The sequence below is a fragment of the Scylla paramamosain genome, chromosome 43, assembly GCF_035594125.1.
Source record: "Scylla paramamosain isolate STU-SP2022 chromosome 43, ASM3559412v1, whole genome shotgun sequence".
Classification (NCBI taxonomy): Eukaryota; Metazoa; Arthropoda; class Malacostraca; order Decapoda; family Portunidae; genus Scylla; species Scylla paramamosain.
Window position 1 is genome coordinate 4,347,164 of NC_087193.1, and position 21,701 is coordinate 4,368,864.

General features: G+C 39.9%; 2 protein-coding genes across 7 annotated transcripts in view; one reads left to right on the forward strand and one right to left on the reverse strand.

The window, feature by feature from the left end:
- Positions 1-1,786, forward strand: part of LOC135093539 (formimidoyltransferase-cyclodeaminase-like) — a 51,454-nt gene extending 49,668 nt beyond the window's left edge. For all 3 annotated transcript variants that reach the window (XM_063992875.1, XM_063992874.1, XM_063992876.1), the window contains exon 8: positions 1,187-1,786. The gene's annotated coding sequence lies outside the window, so the exon portion shown is untranslated. The remainder of the gene's footprint in view (positions 1-1,186) is intronic.
- On the reverse strand, positions 837-20,753 carry LOC135093538 (RISC-loading complex subunit tarbp2-like). 4 transcript variants are annotated; one of them, XM_063992871.1, is made up of 10 exons: positions 20,594-20,753; positions 18,374-18,554; positions 17,570-17,726; positions 17,223-17,358; positions 16,906-16,969; positions 16,560-16,677; positions 14,737-14,855; positions 9,565-9,645; positions 8,164-8,275; positions 837-7,173 (listed from the first exon to the last, which is right to left on the reverse strand). In XM_063992871.1, the coding sequence occupies exons 2-10, from the start codon at positions 18,416-18,418 to the stop codon at positions 7,037-7,039; spliced, it is 969 nt and encodes a 322-aa protein (XP_063848941.1). In that variant the 5' UTR covers positions 18,419-18,554; positions 20,594-20,753; the 3' UTR covers positions 837-7,036. The 4 variants fall into 4 exon arrangements, with proteins under 4 accessions (XP_063848941.1, XP_063848939.1, XP_063848940.1 ...); XM_063992869.1 differs by having other exon boundaries at positions 9,505-9,645; XM_063992870.1 differs by lacking the exon at positions 20,594-20,753 and adding an exon at positions 20,343-20,499 and having other exon boundaries at positions 9,505-9,645.
- Between the last annotated feature and the right edge of the window lie 948 nt (positions 20,754-21,701).

A 21,701-nucleotide genomic window follows, 5' to 3' on the forward strand; every position in this document is an offset into this window, starting at 1 on the left:
ATTATGGCGCCTGAATCAGTCACATGTATTTGTTACTCATATGAAAGTTGGCTGCATCTTCCACAGACTTGCATTTATCACAATCTGGTTGAAATACTGTATGAAGAATGCACAAACGTTTATGAACACCACACAAGTGAAAGATACCCACCTTTATTACATCTCATGAGTGACTTGGGACATGAGCAGAAACTCAACATTGTCTTAATCACAAACGAGTCTTTCTGCTTCACAGGCTACACTGAAACCAAATTTGTCTTAATCACAAACGAGTCTTTCTGCTTCACAGGCTACACTGAAACCAAATTTTAATGAACCCCTTTGGCATCAGTTTGGTGTGAATGCACTTCTTTTAATGCAGGACGCCGCAGATAGTGAATGCCGTACTTTGTCAAGCTAGTCATTGTTAAGTGTGGACTTGTATGTTATATAAGTATTGTTTTGAGGCAGCCAACAAATTTGTGTAAGATGTATGGCACGTAATATAAGGGGTAGTATATTAAGTGTATATTAAGGTGAACAGGAGTAATGATGTCATAGAACAAGTGAAAGTTGCAACGTAGACTTGCATGTTGTGAAGGGTTAATGCATGAACATTACTAAATATATTATGTTCTTGATGTGCTGTAAGGATGTTGGTTGTAGGAGCTAAATGTTATACAATATTTTGTCATCCTTTGTGTATTTCTTTTCTTAGTAACTCACAAGTGACACAATCATAGACTGTATAATACCTACTACATATTGTTGGTTCCTGAACATCCATTGCTTTTGTTCATCATTTCTGTGTAAGCTTCATGATGAGAGTAACAAAATAAAAGTAAAAAAAATGACCATGCTTTTCAAGTTTTTTATTCAGAACATAAATAGAGGTTATTGGATGGACACAGAGATACAGTCCAACTATTCACTAGAGGGAAATTATGATGGAAAAAACAATGTTACACCATTCTTTGTGCCCAACCAATTTGGACTAAGTTTTGTATTTTGTGTGGAACACAACTGACCTTTCCTTCATTATTTAGGCAAAGTCAAACATTTTCTTGTTAAGAGAATTTTGGGCAAAAGTAAAACTTTTCTGCTTTACAAAAATTGAGCAAAGTAAAGATCATGTCTAAAACAGGAATCTGAACAAAATTTTTTTTCAATACAGCAATTTGAACAAAATCAAACATTTTCTTCACAGGTTGAGTCAAGATTGGAAAGGTCAAGGACTTTGCCAGTCAACACTCGTGTCCCGGTGCCACTGGATCATCCATACACCTCACCCCTCTGGGGTGCACCTGTGACTCCCTCCAGAAATAATATCAGACTAACAACAGCAGACACGTTCACCTCAACACTGGATGGCAACGCACCAGGACAATGTTTTCACACGCGAGTCTCCCGGAAACCAGTGACACTTGGGAGAACTGTTCGCCCACTGCTTCACAGTAATGTCTTGTGTAATTTCATTTACATTAGACAAAAAACTTTCTTCAGCAGCATGCAACATGACAATGTTATTGAGGGTCTTGGATGATACACCACTTGTTTGTCTGCCTCTTACATAGAATACCCTTCACACCAACACACACACACACATGCATGCCAAGGACTGAGGAGATAGTGTTCTTTTCTAAATTTTAAAAATTTTGTGTGTTCTCCATCAGATAAATGTTCAACATAACATTGCTTTCTGCAAACAATGTTTAGTCAAACTTTTTACACAGAAGATTAATCAAGTAACCCGTACAGTGTTTAGTACATATATATATATATATATATATATATATATATATATATATATACATACTTGCGTACCTCTTAGGGAAGCGTTTAGTACGTATATGTACAATTTCGTTTCTGAGCCATATTACGGCCTTCAATTTTGTTCATGTATGATATACAAAGACATCGCTAACAGTAGTAACAAAGAATATTTTGACAAGTCAGGAGTAAATGTTTTCATATACACATCTATCTCTTGGGGTCGGAGTTTGTATTATAGACTGAATACTTCTGTAGGAACTGGGACATATTTGAGGATTATTTTGTTTTTTCAATGCCTATGTCAACATGAATATAATATCAAAGCAACTAAATGAAATTGAAAGCTACGGTGTTGGAGAGGGATAAAGATTTTGGTTATAAATGTTGCAGAGTTGGCTACACAGGGCGGGCTGCTGTGTTTCCCCAAAAATCATCTCAGATTTTAATTACTTTCTCCTAAGAAATTACCTCTAAAATCTATAATCAGTAAGGCATAAGAAATAGGAAACGAGACTTCAGAATAATCGGAAGGGAAAATTGAAAGTCATAAAATTCATAGTATTCATAGTTCTATTCTTTGAGAACTGTGGATGTAGTAGCCATGGCCTTGAGATGCTGGATGTTTTGTTGAACGTACAGTTCTTGTTTATTTATAGGTATTTGTAAGGTAAAGAAGTACTTATTTATTACATACACTGTAGGATTGTGGAAAGTGTATGTAAAGGTGAAAGTAAAAGCTTTAAAAATATAAAAATAAAATTCTGGATCCCTAGTCTGATATCGCGAGTTCTGAGAAGGGAAAAAAAATCCAAGAATCAAAATCCTATGGTAGCCACATTTCCATTCAAAGCATGGGAATAATATATATATATATATATATATATATATATATATATATATATATATATATATATATATATATATATATATATATATATATATATATATATATATATATATATTGTATGTGTATGTGTGTGTGTGTGTGTGTGTGTGAAAAGATTTTTTTTTTTTTGCATTTTACAAGGTAAATAAAAAATAAATGAAAAAAATGTAACCTGACAAGACCCCTATTCTTGACAAAGCATAACACTGTACGGGTTAAACCTTCAGTTGTCTCAATAATTTGAAGTTCTGCAAACCATGACTTGCTGAGTGTTACATTACAAATTGTTACATTACATATTGTTAGTGATCTGCAACATTGTGTCGCTCCTTACCAAGTCGGTAGATCTGAGGAGCTGCAAGTATTGAAAACACATTGGAAGCAAGCACACATTGTACAGTACTGAAGTTGCCTTGCCCTGTTATGAAGACTTTGTGCTCAGCCAATCTGTGTGTCTGATGCTTTCATGGCACTGAGGCTCAATCAGGGGACAAAGCCACACCATTCAACGTGGAATGGTCTACAACAAATATTTTCCCATCAGATTATAAAAAATTCCAGCTCTATCAGATGTCATCAACCTAACCTGAGTCATTCTGTCAATGCAAGTGACATGAAGCACCATCTGGCTCAAAATGGAAGCTGCCCTGACTTAGATCTTTCATCACATCAAAACAGTGTTCACCGATTCACTGAAACATTTTTTTTGTGGGAAGAAATACAAACCTGTCCTTCTCCCACTAGATGCTCACTACATTATATCACAACTCCATCTGGACACTTTGCCATCTTGTGTATGAATCTCAAGTGGAATCTACTCAACTCGGGTGGCTGCCAGGCAAGTGTGGTGGCAACTGATGGCCTAACAAATAATGAAATCTCAGACAAAGCAGATGATTCTTGAACTGCAAAGTTAAAATGTTAGGCTTAGGCAACAATAATTGTAGGATAATGCACCTGACAAATCAAAGCACAAAACTTGTTCCTTGCTGTTCTGTTTGGCACTTGGCATGTTATGGTTTGAAGGACCCCAACTGATGGGGGCAAAGTCCCTTGATCAAGGTAGCATCCTGAGCTTTTCAAAAGAACCTTCCTCATAATGTTATCAACCTATCATTGAAAGTTACTGACAAAGTGAAATTATATATGCATTAATATTATATTAATGCCATTTTCATGGCAAGGTTTGGTGAAACTGTTTATAACACGTACCTTCGTGCTTGAGAGGCAAGGTCTCTTGAGAATATGAGCAATGTTGAGGATAAAAGTACAAACTTTGAAACCAACTTCAATTTAACAGCAAAGACCTACTTCACTGTTGGACAACCTCACACCTCTGGTGTGCATGCCACTGCACCCATTTAAACATTACCATTTAAAATATCTCTTTTACACCAAGAAGAGTGGTTGAACTAAACTTACACGTACATCTGCCACTGAGTTCTGATGGAGATCACACAAGAGGAGTTGTAGATCCTGATAGGTTACTGACACACCACAGGGTGACATTTATATGACCTCACAATGGGCAGGTACTAACAAGTTGAGTGCATTACACTGACATAGCTGGGTCATTATAATGGCCAAGCAAGGAAAAGGGAGGCTCTATCAGCACTTTTATGCACTGCAATTAGTCCACCTCCCTGAACCCTGTGTGGTGATGAGACAGTCTGCAAAACTGTATTAACAAAGCAACTGTCATGGGTCAACAATTCAATGATAGGGCGTCAGCCACCTGTACGGTGCTCTCACTCACTCGTTCGTTCGCTCTCGCTCGCTCTCTCTCTCTCGTGTTGTCAGAGGGAAATATCCACCTCTAATAAAGGACTTCATAAAAATGACATTTCCTCTGATAACTTCAATAACAAAGTTATTAGTATTACAATCTATAAAAGCTACTGCTGATCCTTTCATATCAAAAACTTGCGACAAGTTTCAATAAGTCTCCGTCTCTCACAGGTTCGTCAGAGGCGCCTGAGTGACAGGCAGGGAGGGCTAGCCTGCCACTCCTCGGCACACCAGCTGCTCAATTCTCAGTAGCCAGCTATCATCCAATACCTATACTTTGCATGTAATTAATGAATGCCCATTGGATAATAATTATAATGTACGTAACAGCTTACTGGATAAAGCATTATTTAAGTTACAGCACTGAGTAACTTGCAAGGGTTGAGGAGGCTGGTACTGTGAAAATTATACTCTTTGCACTTCAAAGCAAAATGATTTACTAGTTGTTACCCTGATAGAGGCAAGACACCCAGTCAGCCCGGAGAGCAGACCCGCTGCCACTACCGCTACCACCGCCACCACCACCCTGGCAACTTACTCCAGTGCTGAGACCTACACCTGGCCAAGACTACAGTACATTCAAGGTGAGGAGGCCACACACTGGTTCACTTTTACCCCATTTTTGCAAACATGGTGCAGAGTCTGGTGATAATGCACACCATAATTTGTCTTTTTACTTTAACTTTTATTACTTGACGACGAAGTAACGGTCTGCTACGGTTATATTGTACTGTGGGGAGTGAAGAGCGTCAGGTACTAGTTTGTCCACCTTAGCACCATCGCCGTGACCTGCAACATGGAGGCCAAGTGAGCCAGCGTGTGCTCTGCCGTAACATCACTAGTTCTATGCAAAGTATAGTCGATGCACACAACGAGAGGACACTTGGACCAGGGTGTCTGTGGGGCCAGGCTGACACCTGTGACATCGTGTAACAACTATTACATGTGCTACTTATTCCCTTTCAAAACTTTGGCCCAAATTTCTCCATTTCTGTTACTAAGGCCATGAATGAGTGACCTTGTTAGAATTTACTAGGACTGACTGTGGTGGAAGTTTACCAAGTCTTCTGTTAAAAATAATTCTTGTACACATCTCTAATGACTAGCAGAATAACACAGTACTGGGCTCCAGTATTAAAACAGGCAGTTTGATCCACTACCTAGTAACAATTCTGCTTCACTAATAGCATGCTAACACACGTTCCTGGATAATGCATCTTTTACTTGTAGGAAGTTGTGTGCTTCATCTTGGCTGGCCCAAAGTTATAAAGTATCACATTCATTATCACTAGACCAATGCTGTGAGCAAGTGGAGAGGTTTAAACCACCAATGTTCTTCATAATGTTACCACAATTCTATTTTCTATTATGACAATTGCCTAAGTCTTGTCCCCTTACTCAATGATGAAGTAATAACAGTTTTAAATGTGGGAAGTTTTGGTACAAATGGCATCAATGTGAAATTGGGGAAAATTTAATAGCATCACTATTAAAGACTGAAAACAAGATGTATTGTTTCCCTCACCTTTGAGAGGGTTTTGGAACAGACATCACATAGATAACTAAAACTTTCATTTTCTGTTCCTGTAGCCTTCAGCCCTGTTAGCACTGGGACTCATCAGCACCAGGAGGCACCTCAGACCAGACCAGCCTGATGCATGTGCTACCATCCTACATGAAGTGCCCAGCACTGGTAACCACAGCACTACAAATAAGGATGGTTCTGATTATGAAGTTAACTGCTCCAGGCCAAGCATTCACTACATTGAACAATTAACCAGGGGATGTGCCACACAGGATCACTTGCCAGCTGGCCACAGGTACCACAGACACCATTCTGGTTCAAGTTTTATGTTTTTGTTGTTACTCGTTCAGAGTAACATTTTTTTATCATTCAGCATGAATGATTTTTCATTTTTTTGGTCTGCAATAAAAGTATTGCAAGTTTTTTTTAGACTTGATTTAAAGTTTCCATGCAGTTTTTTTTTTCAGATCGGCAAGAATTCCGCATTACTTTTGCAATCTCCCAGGCCACATGCCACAACAAATTTAAGAATTTTTTCAGTTAAACTCAAACACTAACACTGCAAGAGTTTTACAACATTGAAATCAGTGACACTGACTCTATTCCAATAATTTCTCCAACTGAGGAAATGTGGACATGGTAACACTGCCACTGGGAGATGTTCTCACCAGCTCACTGCTCAAATATGTGCCAGTCTCATTTTAAAGTGTGCAGCAAATTGACGCTGAATTCCTACCCAAACCCTCATAAAGTACCAGATCACAGCAAGCCAGAGCATCAACCAAGTCACAGTGTTACCACACTGGCACATCCTTAGCTCACTAAATTACTGAGGCAGTCAGTGAAACCAAGTACAGCTGATTAGTAGTCTCACAGTAAAAAGCTTGCTCCTTCAGAGAAGTGTAGACAAAACTACACAGACTCTTCAATGCCTAAAAGTAAAGCTCTGTTGCTCACTTAGGTCAGTCCCCCAGCCTGCAACTCGCCCCGCCCTGAGACCCAATCCGGCCACCTCGTTCTACTTGTGAGGCAGCACTTGGGTTCCCCCAACAGGTGCTGCAGCTACTGGGGGGCTGCCAGGTAAGCTACTTTTTGGTCATTATCATCAGGTACTCTAGGGCATTGTGGGCAGCAGCAGACTGAGCCTCCTTGACGCTGGCACCAGTGCCATAACAAACAGCCACAGGGAGTGTGGACAGCTGCACCAGACACTGATGCTGACCTGAAGAAGAAACATTATAAACAACTACAGAAATATACTGAAATAGTCTTTAAATCTTTTTTGTCATCCTGATTATCCTGATTTAGTGCATTAATTCTTCCAGTTTTGAAATACAAATATGACTTCATCAAGGTGGGCAGGGCTTGTCACTGGTACATCTCAAAGTGACTGCAGTGAGTTGGGTGTTGCCATACATGGTATGTGTAAGCCAAAGCTGCAGGGAGGGTGAGGCTGGAGGCACTTGATGAGAAAACACGTTTCTTCAGTTTTTGTCAATCAAAGCAACATGTAAAAACTCGTTTCCATATAGTAGTGATTCCTTCCTGAGCAGCTTTTCCTTGGTTGACAATGGCAAAATAACAGGCATGCTAGTTGGCAACACACGACTCACTGCGGGACTTGTTGACTGTGATCCACCTTGTGTTAACATGATTACAAAGCAAGCAAAGTACATTTTAAACGGTACCCAACTTAAGTGTTGACAGCTAAACTGATTTAGGAGTAACAATATCAAGTAGTTTAAAACCTAGCCAACAATGTTCAGAAGTTGTAAAGAAAGCGAATAAAATAATTGGCTTAATTGGCAGATCTTTTGAACATAAATCTAAGGATACAATCCTCACTTTGTATAACTCTTTAGTCTATCCCCTTTTGGAATATTGTGTTCAAGCATGGTGGTCCTAGTAGCAGAAAAACATTGATAATTAGAACATGTTCAGCGTGGAGTAACAAAAATTATACCAAGCCAAAGAAACAAATCCTACAAAGAGCGTTTTAAATAATTAAATCTATTCCCATTAACACAAAGAAGACTAAGAGGCAACTTAATACAGGTGTTTAAAATTATCAAAGGCAGTGATAACACAACCTGCAGTAAATATTTCACGACAGACTATTCAAATTACATGCAAGAAAACGATTGCAAAATTGTTGGGAAATCCTTGAACTCAATTAACATCACAAAGTACATACATCTGTCAGTGACCTCACCTGAGACTGAGAGTTCCTCAATGTCCACGTAGGTGACAACAAAGTTGGCTTCCTGAGCAATGTCTTGCAGCATTTGAACAAAGTTGAGGGACAGAGAGCTCAGGGATATGGTCTGAGGATTGACAAAAAAAAAAGCATAAGGTGGATGAACAGAATTACTTCTTACATATGAATATTTGGTTGAATCTCATGAAAACTTTTAGAAGAATTTCAGAAGCCAATGATTATAAAGTAAAAACAGATTTATTTGAAAAATATTCAATAAAACACATGCAATTTTGTGAATCTGAAACATGAAATTTGATAAATTCTTATATTCTAAAATTATCAAGTGTAAGGCAAAACCTTAAAATTTACCTTATTCATTATTTACCTTTTATTATCCTGGAAAATTTGTCCTTTCAAGCACCACATCTTGCCTTTTGTAATTCCTAAAAATCTGTGACTCCTGACATAACCAGTCTCCCGACAACAAAATTCTGCTGCTCCTACTGGCGAGGGAAGGAATGGCCCCACAGCCACCCTCACCTAACCACCTGCCTCATTGCCTAATACCATAACCAGTTTTCCTAAGTCAGGCACACAGGTACACAATGGAGTTCCAGTAGGTATCCACAAAATGAACTCCTAATGATATACTTTAGTGAGATGCCATCAAGTGAGACAAGAGACAGGTTGACCCATGTGACCAGTGAAGCCTGCCTTTGAAAAACACTGGTATAACATTGCCTTACACATCTCTCACACCATCATGGTAACACAACAGCTACTGAAAACTACCCATGCTATGGTAATTACTATGGTCTCAGTGGATCTAAAATTCATAAAATCCTGCCCAGGACTTGCAAGCTAATCAATACACTGTACCATTACACACTGACACACACGTACACACACACCTTCCTTCACCAGAGGTAGAGATTACCAGGTCATAAGATTTAAGCTATCATGGAATAACAGAAGCCAGGAATGGGTCTCCATGTAAATCAAACACATTTAAAGTAATGCCACATCAACAGCCACATTCCCACCAAACAGCACACACTCTAATGCTTTCACTCATTACCAACCAAAGAAATCAGAGAAATGGGAAAAGGATTGAATATAGATGAAAGGAGCATAAAGACGGTATATAGTATTGTAGAAGACACCCACTGACACCCATCCTTGTTTCTGGAAGCGACCACCCATCATCATTACAATACTACCAATTATATAATATGACTATGCAACAACAAAGAGAAGTTGAATCTAAAAAAGACTAACAATACCCAGTAGGAATTAAGTCTATTAAACATGCCATTCTCTCTCTCTCTCTCTCTCTCTCTCTCTCTCTCTCACCTGGAGCTCCTGCAGCTTCTTGCCAGGTGCTTGCTTTAGGTTCTTGTGGAAGTGACTCACCTTCCGCGAGTCACTGGTAGTCAGGGATGACATCTTTGTGTCCTTCAGGCCAGAGTATCTTGCTGCCAACTTTTGAGCTATCTGGTGGATAGCGGATGGAAGTCAGGAAGGGCAGGTGAAAGGTGGAGAAGATGAAATTAGTGTAATGCATTATTTAAATCACCTAATTTTTTTTCTGCCTTCCTACTTTTCATTAGCTACATTTTGCTTATCTGACTCAAGTCCTTGAGTGAAGCAGCAACAAAAAGATCCTGGTCTGTTGGAATGGTATGAAGTACCATAATTAAGGTTTTTTTTTTTTTATTGTGCTCAATTATTTCTAAGATATGAAGAAAAAATCAGAGGCATGACAACAGCAAACAACAGTATCATTTAGCAATTCTTCAACATTCCATTCATCCTCGATTTATGATGTGAATTAAGCAAATACATCCTCAGCAGATCCAAGCAGAAGCCAGTTCCTGTCTACCTGTGGGATAGCTGAACTGTGCCATAACAAGGCTATATTTTTGGTAGAATGGAGTTTGTTGCTAACTTCCAATAGAGACAGAAAAGATATCCAAGACAGGAGTGAGTGAGTTGACTGTCTTTCTAATGACGCCTGCACAGCAGAGAACTCGACACTTTTTTTTTACTTGGTACAGGAATTTTGTCTATCATGATGCAAAAACAATTGGGAAGCACTGCAAGTATTCAGAATACAATCTTAACTCCAACAACTTCTATGAAAACCACTAATTTTCCAGCAGAAACTTTGCAGAAAGAATAAACTGAAAACTATCAAACCAATATGTGAACAACTTCAAGTGTGAACAGACACACATCAAGCGATAAGGCTGAGCAATAGACTCATATATTAAGTATGGAATGGATTATAGGTGTACAATGACTAGATAATTTGACAGCATAAAATACGGCAACAAATTCAAAATACCATAAATACTACCTTCATTTTTCATTATTATCACAAGATATTTTCAGTGGAGACTATGGGATTCACTTAAAAACCCATCATCTAAATAGCAAGATAGCAGAGACAGGGTATCTACATTCACATCCACATTTACACTCACACCTCGAACACTGTAGCCTGTAGGGGAGAGATAAGGCTGACCCTCAACACCACCACTGTACCAGGCTGAGTACTACACCATACCAGCACACCAGCGCTAGTCTCCCCCTTTATGCACACACTTTTCCCTGCATTCAACCTGATCAGCCAATTAAACCCAAAATGAGAGAAGTTTCCATCCACACACTCAAGGCCACCATCGTTCATGCATTCACAACTCTTCTCCATTTGTCCTTATCACATACAAACACTGTTCTATCTCTCTCAACCCTTCTCTTACATTTAACACTTTGTTTTGTCCATCCATGATATGTGTGATCTTCCCTTGCACCTCTTACACCAGATCAAGCTATTTTCTTCTATCACTCTTTCATTCTCTCCACACTCCCACAACACTCCCAACAGCATTCCAAGACCAGTTCCCATTCACACTTGTCCACCATTCCATTCATAAATGGTACTCCACAATTTCATCACTACATTCAGTCTCGTCTCTCTCCTGTTCCCATGTTCCTGGGATAACAACATAAATATGTCAATAGTAACAAAGGTGAGGCATGATTCCTGATTTATTTGCACTATGTTTACAGCATTCCCATTTACAGGAAATACATATATTTTGCTATACAATATGTATGTTTAAAATTTCTTTATTGATATTAAAACTTCTATACCAGTATTAAACAACTTCATCAGTAAACTTTCTTGTCTAATTCATTTCAACAGAAAAATATAGAATTAGTTTCATATCAGAAATTGACATATACTTGAGCAGCGAAATGTGTGCGTGTGTGTGTGTGTCCAAGACACTCCCTCACCATCCCTGTGAGTTTTGTTTCTACACAAGTCAGGTTTTCTTGGATGCACCAAGCTGTGCAGTGTGAGCAACATTCTAATCTTGCATAAAAGTTGAAGTTATTGCTACAGAAATTCTGAATACTAAACAACTAAAAAAAATATAGTTCAAGAAAAACAAATTGAGTAAATATTTAGGTTCCTCAAATGAAACTGTTTTATGTATGATAATGCATGACATCCTTGCACTTGACAATTCAATAGATGCCAATACAAGACTAATATAATAGTTCATGTCTATCAGTACTTTTAAGCCTACAGTGAAACAGTAATTCATATAAAATTAAATCTCAAGCCTCAGTAGAGAACACAGTGGATTAAAACTGAAGACTTCATAAATTGTACAGTTACTATTCCTAACACTGACTCAAGGTGTTAAATAAGTTAAAAGCTTGGTAGCATTCTTGGAATACTATCTCTTCATTACATCCCTCATAGAGTAACCTGGAGGCAATGTTGATGACATGATGGTGGGAGTGGATGCATTGCTAGTGCTTGCTAATGGTGGTGGTGGTAGTGTTTAATACCATCACCACCACCAATAGTAAAATTATTAATCAAGACATCAACAGTGAATGATGCTGATGATGATGATAATAATAATAATAATAATAATAATAATAATAATAATAATAATAATAATAATAATAATAATAATAATAACAACAACAAAAATAATGATAATTATAAAATATATTATTATTATTTTCATTTATATAACAATAAAAATACACCAAAACAGCAGATACAGAATAAAAACAATAATTATCTATGATGTAAACTAAACTAACAAAAAAAAGTCCTTGTCTGTATATGTATACTACACTGACAATAAAAATACAAAGTATCATTATGCTGACTGTAACTGAGGAACAAAGACAGCATGCACCTTGTAAAGGAAAGTGGTGGCAGTGGTGGTGGAGGGCAGGGAGGTAGACACACACCAAAGGAAGTCATGGGTAGTGAAAGGAAATCAACATAATACACATGAACTTTGCCAGTGAATGCCATCACAGGAGACACATGACTGGGGCAAGAAACACTCAAGTCAACAAAAAAGTAAAGGAATTTCCTGCATGCAGATAAAAAAAATATAACTATGTATATTTATAATTAAGCAATAAGGGAACAACCACAGGAACAAGTTCAGTAACCATGTTTTAGCTGCCACTTGTGGAAAAGTACAGACATGTGAGTAAATCACTCTGTTCCCCTTCAATCCTTGACTGCCAACAGCACAGCCAAGTCATGATGCATTCCAGCTTTTCATTACCTGAACAACCCATCACTGCTGTTGTTGTTGTTGTTATCATTACCATAATTAGTCACCACAATCACCTTGATGCACAATGCTTACAAGCCTGAAGGGTTAATCTTTCACACAACTAGGCCTGAGTTTCTAATCTTTTTCATTCGTACAATTTCTTTCAGTCTCTAAATTAAACTCATCCAATTTCAAGGATTCCAGTCCCAGCCGGCAGACACTTGCTAAGCTAACATAATTAAAGGATCCCCCAGTCACTTTCTCTGTCTCTGTCAGGGATACGTATTCCTCACTTTGGGTGTCATGGGTGTCAAGGTTAAGCACCTGCAAGGAAACAGGTGTAAAACACTTCTGAAATACCCAGCACACACTGTCTTAACATTTGCTCTCTTGAAACATTACCTATGTAACTATTTCTCACTCATCTGCCACTTCTTAATTAACATATTAATGGAAGCAACACCTGCCAGTGATATCATACATTTGCCAGTTATTTACCCTCAAAGGCTCTAATATTTGGAGAATGTTTATGGCAGGCTAAGCAACTATAATACGTTATGCAATCCCTGAACATACAAAGCACAACATAACATTCATGCAATAAAAAAATAAATAAATATAATAAAAACTCCCATCAAAAGCAAGCAGAATCCAAGCCTTACACATTTCATATCTCAACCCAAATAACAGATCTATAGCAACTCAACTGGACACACAATACCTCTCATGATGCTTCAGAATCAACAGGAGCTTGCACCTGGAGCAAAGCAGTTTTGTAACAGCAAAACAGACTGGACACAAAATGGGAATTCTAGTGCCTTTATGCATTACTTTCTACTTTCCTCTAAGATACTGCCACTATGCCACAACTAGACTCCTTGAGGATCAAGGAGGGGAGGGGATTAACCTAAACAAGACATCACATATGTTTCATTATAAGAATAAAAAATACAGAAGAGGGGGAACATTTCCTCCTCTTAGTTGCCTTTTACAAAACACAGAATACAGATGCTGTATTCTCTAAACCCAGCCATTGTTGAGTCAGGCAGGGACAAACCATCACATGCCAAAAGAGAACAGAATATCTGTATAATGAAATCTGGGAAAGATACTGCATTACATCAGCACTCAACACTCAATGTTCCTTGAAGATAATGAAGAATACACCCTCCATATGTGCCTATCAAGCATGACTGCCAACAGAGAAAATATATACATGTAGATGATAACACAGTTCTTGATGCATTCAATTTTTGCAACAAATGGGACTGTCTCCAGCTACACAATCTAACACATGAATGTATGAGCAATGTGTGTGATTTTCATAATTTGTGTGAAAACATTTAGTTCTACATGCTGTCTGGTAACACCTCTGAACTCCATTATTATGTATCAGTATTTAGCCATGTCTTGTATTGATTCTGCTGTTAAGTTGCAAAGGGGGAAAGATAACTGATGCGTTAAATCTACACAAAGGCACCTTGTGTATGATATCATATCCAATAAATTATAGCAAAACTTTTGGCTCCAGATGCAAGTTTTGGTTGAACAGACTACAGTGCATGCAGAGGTACAACCTTACACAGGAAGCTCAACTAGACACAGTACTCAATGTGGCAAAACCTCCCTCAACTCCAGCAGTAAACCTTAATACATTCTACCAGAGTTCAAGCATAATCTTTCATGAATCCTCAAGAACCAATAAATAGCTTTCTGTTCTGATGTCTGTCCTCCATTCTATATCTCATTACCCTTTACTAGACACAGAGAAAACTCTTCACTCCCCAAGACTTATGGCAAAAAGGCACCAAGCATGTACACAAGAAGTAGACTCTTAATATGAAATTTTCAAAACGTCATTATTCAATTTTCTGCAAAGAAACAAGACCTGGATGACTGCTCAGCCCCCTCGCCACTCAGTGCCTGGCTGGAGGGAGGGTCGGCCACTGCAGCAGGACACCGCCACACCCCAACAACTCACCTCCTCATCATCGTCGGTGAGCACAGTTACCGGCGGCTGCTCCACTGGCTGGTCCTTCAGTCTTTGGCTCATCTTGAATGCCGCCTGCCGCTTTGCCAGTTTCTTGCTCTTGCCAGTGCCTGTGGACGGGGACGCTGTTTACCAAGCGGTCAAAATGTTCCTGGATGCCCATCCCTGACGGGTACTATATGCAGCCCGGGTTCCTGCAAGTGCCACACCCCCATTTTTCTTTTTTGGTCAAGATGAGGTCCATGGAAAGTAGAGTCAAGAGTCAAGGGATGCTGTGGCACCTGACTACCTTGATGTCATGTTACTCTCCAAATTTTGTGTGTGTGTGTGTGTGTGTGTGTGTGTGTGTGTGTGTGTGTGTGTGTGTGTGTGTGTGTGCTGTGGCTACAGAGGCACATGACTGCCAAAGTCCATACAGTCCTACATACAGGGTGTCACTGAGGTAAAGCTATGAGGCACATTTTCAAACATGAACACCTCCAAGTATGATTTTCACCAATAATAAACTGAGTACACTGTTTAGTGAGGGATTCTCCATAATAAATAGTTCTACAATGACAAAATTTGAAACCACCAGAAATCATAAATATAATTTGACTATATACATCCTTGATACACACACACAATCTATTTTTTTATCTACATATCTATTTATTTACTTCTATGTGAGAAAAGCTCATCTATTCAGATGTTCATGTTGATAGGAAATGGATGAAGCACACTAATAAACTCCTCTTAATAAAGTTAACTAGTTCAATATTTGGTGAGTAATGAAGCAAATCTCAAATATTACAAAGAGTAAGTCGATAAGTTCCTATTCACTATATATACATAATGAAAATATAATGAATTACGTGGAATCCAATCTCCGTTAGTCTCCCTTCCGTAATCCATGAGATTCCCAAGTGCCATTGCTAACAGGTGCATTAATCAGCTGACAATGTTGATCGCATCAAAGAGCACAGGGGCATCACACAGACCACTGAGATATATATAGCTTGGCAACCCAAACCTAATGCCGGACATGTTTATTTAATTTTGATATGTCTGGCAGCTGCCCAGTGCAGAGAGAGAGAGAGAGAGAGAGAGAGAGAGAGAGAGAGAGAGAGAGAGAGAGAGAGAGAGAGAGAGAGAGAGAGAGAGAGAGAGAGAGAATCTGAAGCATTTCAACATCAACACCGGACAATCAGATATGTATGGTGCCTTCATTCCTTGCACCATGCACACCAAATAGACAATCTTGCTTCTTCATGTACTGCTTCCTTTTCAATTGCAGAGGATCACTAGGACAAAATTTTACTCTCAGCACTGAAATTTAGATATTAGACATACAGCACATAAAAGACCTTGGGCAGTTGAGATGTCCTTCTTACACATATAATCAGTGAAGTAGTGTGATAACAATGCAGTGTGTGAAGTAGTGAGAAGGCAAGGAGCAGGTGTCATGTATGATTAATAAAACTGCAAATCTGGTAAAAGGAATACTATCATATGATACAGAAATATCCTGGAGAAAATATGAAAGGAAAAAGGAACAAACAAAGCCTCCTTCATTAATATTCTTAAACCTAAAATGAATTCATGTAAATAGCTGTATATCAATGAACAAAAAATACTGTTGTGGAGTGAACAGCCAACACCCACCTGGCCAGGAATACACTGCAGTCTATGCATTACAAAATGTACAGAATGATGTACAAAATGATGGCTGATGGAACACTAAGACATGACAGAAAACCTTTATGATAACAATTATGACAACTACTGAGAGGCAATGACAAAGCTCAAGGCTACACAAGTCCACAAGTACCCACCGATCTCTCTGGTGTTGCCAATGGTGCAGGCAATTGAAAAGGTCCTCTCATGAGGGAAGCCCTCCTCCGAGGTGAGTTCATAGGTCGGAGGGGGCCAACGCCGCGCCATGCACAGCTCCTGGTGGGGCAACAAGGCTCGTCAATGATGACTGGCACACTACTCATCAGAGAGTATGAAGTCAATCTCCTTGTACCAGAACCTAAATGTGCTGAGGTCAACAAGACCACAACCATTCAATAACTGAAAAACTTTTACAATTATATTCTATAATAGTCTAAACCTAATGCACAATATAAAGTCAAATGAAAAGAAAAGACATGACTCATCTTGTTGCACTGCACCCACCTGCAGGGACCCAACTGGGTTTCCTGGGATACCATCATCATAGGGGGAAACAATCTGTGTGGATCTGAAAAATCATATAACAAATAACAATTACATAATGTAAACAAGAGAATGAGATAAATTATTATTGCAATCCAAAGCTTGAGAACAACTGTGTGAAGAGGAATATTGGTTAATAGCAAAGCATATCAAACTAAAACTAACCTATCTGTCGCCTACTTCACTAAACTTTTGTTTCTTTCCTGAAATTCAAACCCGCCTCACATTCTCTTCCCTCATGCTGCCTTCCCCAGAGATACATCAACAGCAGGACTCACAATTCAGGAGCAGCCCCAGCAGCACCACCAGCTGAGGGTCCCCCGGCCCCTGCTGCACCACCTTGGATGATGATGTCTAGCACAGCCTTCGCTGCCGCATGCTTGGCCTTCTTCTTGCTCTGTCCTGACCCGTTGGCTGGAAGACAATGTGCTAAAGTTACCAATAATCAGGATATGAGAAAATATCTTCAATTCTAACTCAGAAAGCTCTGAACCTGATCTCTTGAATACTTGACAACAGGAAAGAGATATTCATAAAAAAGCAAAGCATCAGCAAACATACACACACCAAGAGAACAAGCCACTCCTACACACCACCTCTCTGTGGCCAAACACACAAACCACACCTGCAAATTCTCCTACTGTGACCCTATAGACAAAGGTTGGCTCGTGCACCGCTCCCTCTATCTGCAGCAGGTCGTACTTGGGGGAGATGCCTCGCCGCATACACAGCTCTTGTAGGAGGGACACCGGGGTCTTGGATGGCAGGGCTCCTGGTATGCCCTGCAGGAAGTGGAGGATTCATAAGGTATTTATAGTATTACGGGGAGCACCAATGAGCTGGCAGCATTAACTGTCAAGATAACAAGGCCTGGGGAGGGCACTGCTACATAGACAACCCAGCTAAATTTAGCAAGGATGTAATTTACTCCAACACTCTATACCAAGCACATCCAACTTTCATTCTCAAATGCATCCATATCCGCACTCCTTTTTTCCCTCTTCAACCAAACTGCTGACACATCTGAACAGGCCAGCCAAAGGAATTCCTCCCTTTTTTCCCTACCTTCCCACAGCAGCATAGAGGCCCCTCCCCACCCACAGCTAGTTCTGTCCACTCTATGGGATCACTGTCAAAGCTAGCACATTATTATTTCCTTAAGCAACAGGCAGTATCAAATTTTCACGAATTATAGGTGTTAACAATGAGAAAGAAATTTTTAAAACAACATAAAGATAAAATAACCTAAAATCTTACAGAATATTTAGATTATTGCTGTTCAATACACAGAAGAGGAACACAAAGGTTTTGACTAAGGAATAAAATAAATAAATAAAAAATAGGCAGAAAAATATAACACAGTCACTAAATTAAAATAACATAGGCAGTGTAGCATTACAATCCACAGCAGTGAGGCACCTCCACCCACCTCAATAGCTGCCGTGTCAACATTTGGGGGTGTTGGGTGGTACATGATGGCGCGTGGGGAGCTCAATGGATGATGATGGAGCTGTGCGCTGGGGGTGTGGATACAATGGCGCGTGTCACCGTGGGAGGTCCTCACAAGAGGGGGGGGAACATGCTACACTTCACTCTCCAGTCCAAAGACTCTGAAAAGGCAACACAGTGCTTCATGTTATATCACTAGTGAAGGTGTCCCAGTGCCCATAGCACTGATATCACAAGGGTTAATGAATCTTTTTACTCTCAGCTTTTCACCTTCAATGAGAAGCAGACATTGGCAGGATAATGAAAAGTAATTATTTGCATTCCTTTTCCATTAATTTTTCATATGATTTTTTCATACTTGCACAATTTTTTTTTTTTTATATATGCTGGTAAAATTCACGCTTTTAAGCAGGTGGGGGAAGAAGTGTGTTAAGATGTTGCTTAGAAACTAGTTGGGGTTTTCAGCAGCTTGAGTAAAGACATTGAGTGTGACTGGACTATGATAGAAATGGAAAGGGTGTAGAATGGAATGTAAGAAAGAGGAAAAGTGTGATAGGCAAAGCAATGAAACATGTGGGATTAAGTGAATAGAAGAACAGAATAGTAGAGAGAGAGGCCCCACTGTATGAAGAGTGGTATGAGGGAAACCAGGGTGATGATGATCTCTTCTGAGTGAGAGCACAGTGTACAGATATGAATACAGAGTAACAGATGGTCTGAGTCAGCAAAGTGTGTCAGATGTGTGACAAGGGAGAGGATGAGACAATGGAGCATGTGGTGTTGGAGTGTGTGAAGTATACCAGAAACAGGGACAAGATGCAAGTAGAGCTCAGAGAATTGGAAAATGCCAGAGTGGAGAAGACAGGAAGGAAATGGATGGTGTTGCCACTAAGACAGTGTGGAGAGATGACAGCTAAGGAAGGATTTTGTCCACGTTGTTGCTGCCAATGCACTTCATGACTTCTCCAGTAACCACATGATTACATAAGTACAGAGAAGGGACTCATGTGGCAATCAAATCCAAAAGACTAGGCAGTGTAAAATGTCTCTTGCTTCTCTGCTGTCATCGGGTGAATTATTAGAGTAGCACTGCCAACAAAAGTTAACAAATTTGTGAATAAAACATATTGAAAAGTTATGATATCCAATGCATTGCTTCTTTTGTCCCACTCAGTCCTATCAACCCCAGTGACATGTTCTACAGTCTGAATGAGTAGTTACTGTGGTGGTGGTAGCAGCAGCAACAGCAGCTCTTATGTTATACCACTTTGGTTTAAGCTTCAAATCAAATTATTCTCCTAATAAAGTTACATGACCTTTAAACTGTAATTCTAAGAACCCAACATGAATGTCCTCAGCTCACTAAAGTCCACATTTGCTCCCAAAGTGATAGCACTGCCCAGAAACTTATTATTATGAAGCTGAAGAGCCATTCACTTTGACCAAACAATGCAACTTGACTGATCACCTACACACCCAGAGTAGATTACCTATAATACTTATTCACATTTTTTTTTACAAGAATATATTTAATATACATGGTCATTTCAGACATTTTTTTCAATTTAAGCAAGAGACTGTTGTGTGTACTGAGGAAATAAAAATTAGAGGAAGGCTATCTAGATCCAATTCACACAAAATTAATACCCTGGACTAATTATAAATTACATTATAATCCAAACATTAATAATTACTCAAGTGATACACAAAATAATAAAAAATTGTTACACGTACAACAAATCCAATATATCGTTAAGCGTCTCAGGGGTGAGTGACATAACATGGCTAGTACAAAGACGTGCTAGGGAAGCATGGGCACTTCCCTGTCCCAAGGGCGTGGGGCATGACACCCTGGCCTGACCCACACCTCGACGGGGCCCTGGCCAGGATAATAAAATACAGGAAGCTAGGATGACAGGATGCGCCAAGATGCCAGGCTACACCCCTACCTTGGTATGAGCGAGGGGCGGGGTAAGACAAGATGCAGTGCGGGCATGGGTGGAGGCGGCGAGGCGGCCGGCGCGGCACAGCTGACGGGGAAGCCAGCCATTGATCCTCCACGCTGCCACTACAATGCCTCCCTTTCCCACATCCTTCCCTCCAGCCCGCCCCACCCCTTGCACTCCAATGGCCTAAGGGTTCCTGCAATGGATGGCACACATACCAGCCACCAACCCAGCCTTAGTGTTGAGAAAATTACCTCCTACTCGAGCAGTCCTGTAGTTCTCCGCCGCCGCTTGTGTGCTCCTGCCTCAGTGCGCAGGCTCGGGGCGCATCTCCCCCCCGCCAGCCTGCCAGCCCCACCAGCCTTCCTCCCCCGCTGCTGTCCTCAAAGGCGGGGAGGGGGAGGGGGGAAAGAGTGAAATATTAGGAAGTATACCATAGAAGAGCAAAGAGACAAGAAAAATCGCATTATCAAATTAGCCGTTCCAGCACACAGACCCCGGATGTGAGGCGAGGGAAGCCAGAGGGACTCAAACGGCCTAGGCAAAAGTCTTGTCCACCACTACCATATCTGGCCGCACTGGATTGGTTTGACCGCATGCGTTATCTCCCTAGCGCCTATGTTCACGGTCAAGCCAGTTTAGAGCATCCTTCGACTTGCTTTCAGTCGGTGTTGCTTATCCTCGTGGCGCCGAACTGTCAGTATCAGCGTGAGAGGGACGGCTCTTATCACTCACTGTCCTGCTGATGCCTGTGCGATAGTGCCAAAAGCTTTGAAATAATTAGTGGTGAATGTTCCCATGTCACCTAAACTCCTCAAACTTTGGACTCTTCTCTTTTCGATTTTCAACATCATAGCTCAGTCAGTTCGAAATATCTCACACGCTGCCGCCCTTTGCACAGCTGTTCCCACCCGCGCTACTCGTAACAAGAAGTGACTTCCACTCACAAAGCGAGGGTGAGACTGTAGGACTTCTGCTCATAATTAAAGTTTTTTGCTCCATTATGGCAAAATTGCTCTTACGCTCCTGCATCGGAGTGTGTGTGTGTGTGTGTGTGTGTGTGCTGCAGTGAAGACGAGGAAGGTGTTGGAGACTTGGATCTCTAACGCCGGGAGACAATATCTATTATATATACATTTATTTTCATTTATATTTTTCTGGTTGCTGCCTGCCTTGCCTCCCAGAGTTTTAAAAATACACTTCTTCCTGTTCTATTTCAATGCATTTCAGTTAACAGAAACATTTTCTATATTTTTTTTAATTGTTCCTATAAAATCAATTACTGACGATACGTGAAAAAAAAAAAAAAACTGAAAAACATTTCAGAGTGGGCCTGTTTGATTTAGCAGCAGCTTCCAAAAT

What these genes read in the sequence shown, in the direction of transcription:
- LOC135093538 (XM_063992869.1), bottom strand. Translation starts at nt 18,418, where the DNA reads ATGTACCACCCAACACCCCCAAATGTTGACACGGCAGCTATTGAG. An exon ending in TTGACACGGCAGCTATTGAG is followed by an intron (nt 17,727 to 18,373) that starts GTGGGTGGAGGT and finishes CACTTCCTGCAG; the next exon opens with GGCATACCAGGAGCCCTGCC. An exon ending in ACCCAGTTGGGTCCCTGCAG is followed by an intron (nt 16,678 to 16,905) that starts GTGGGTGCAGTG and finishes TTGCCCCACCAG; the next exon opens with GAGCTGTGCATGGCGCGGCG.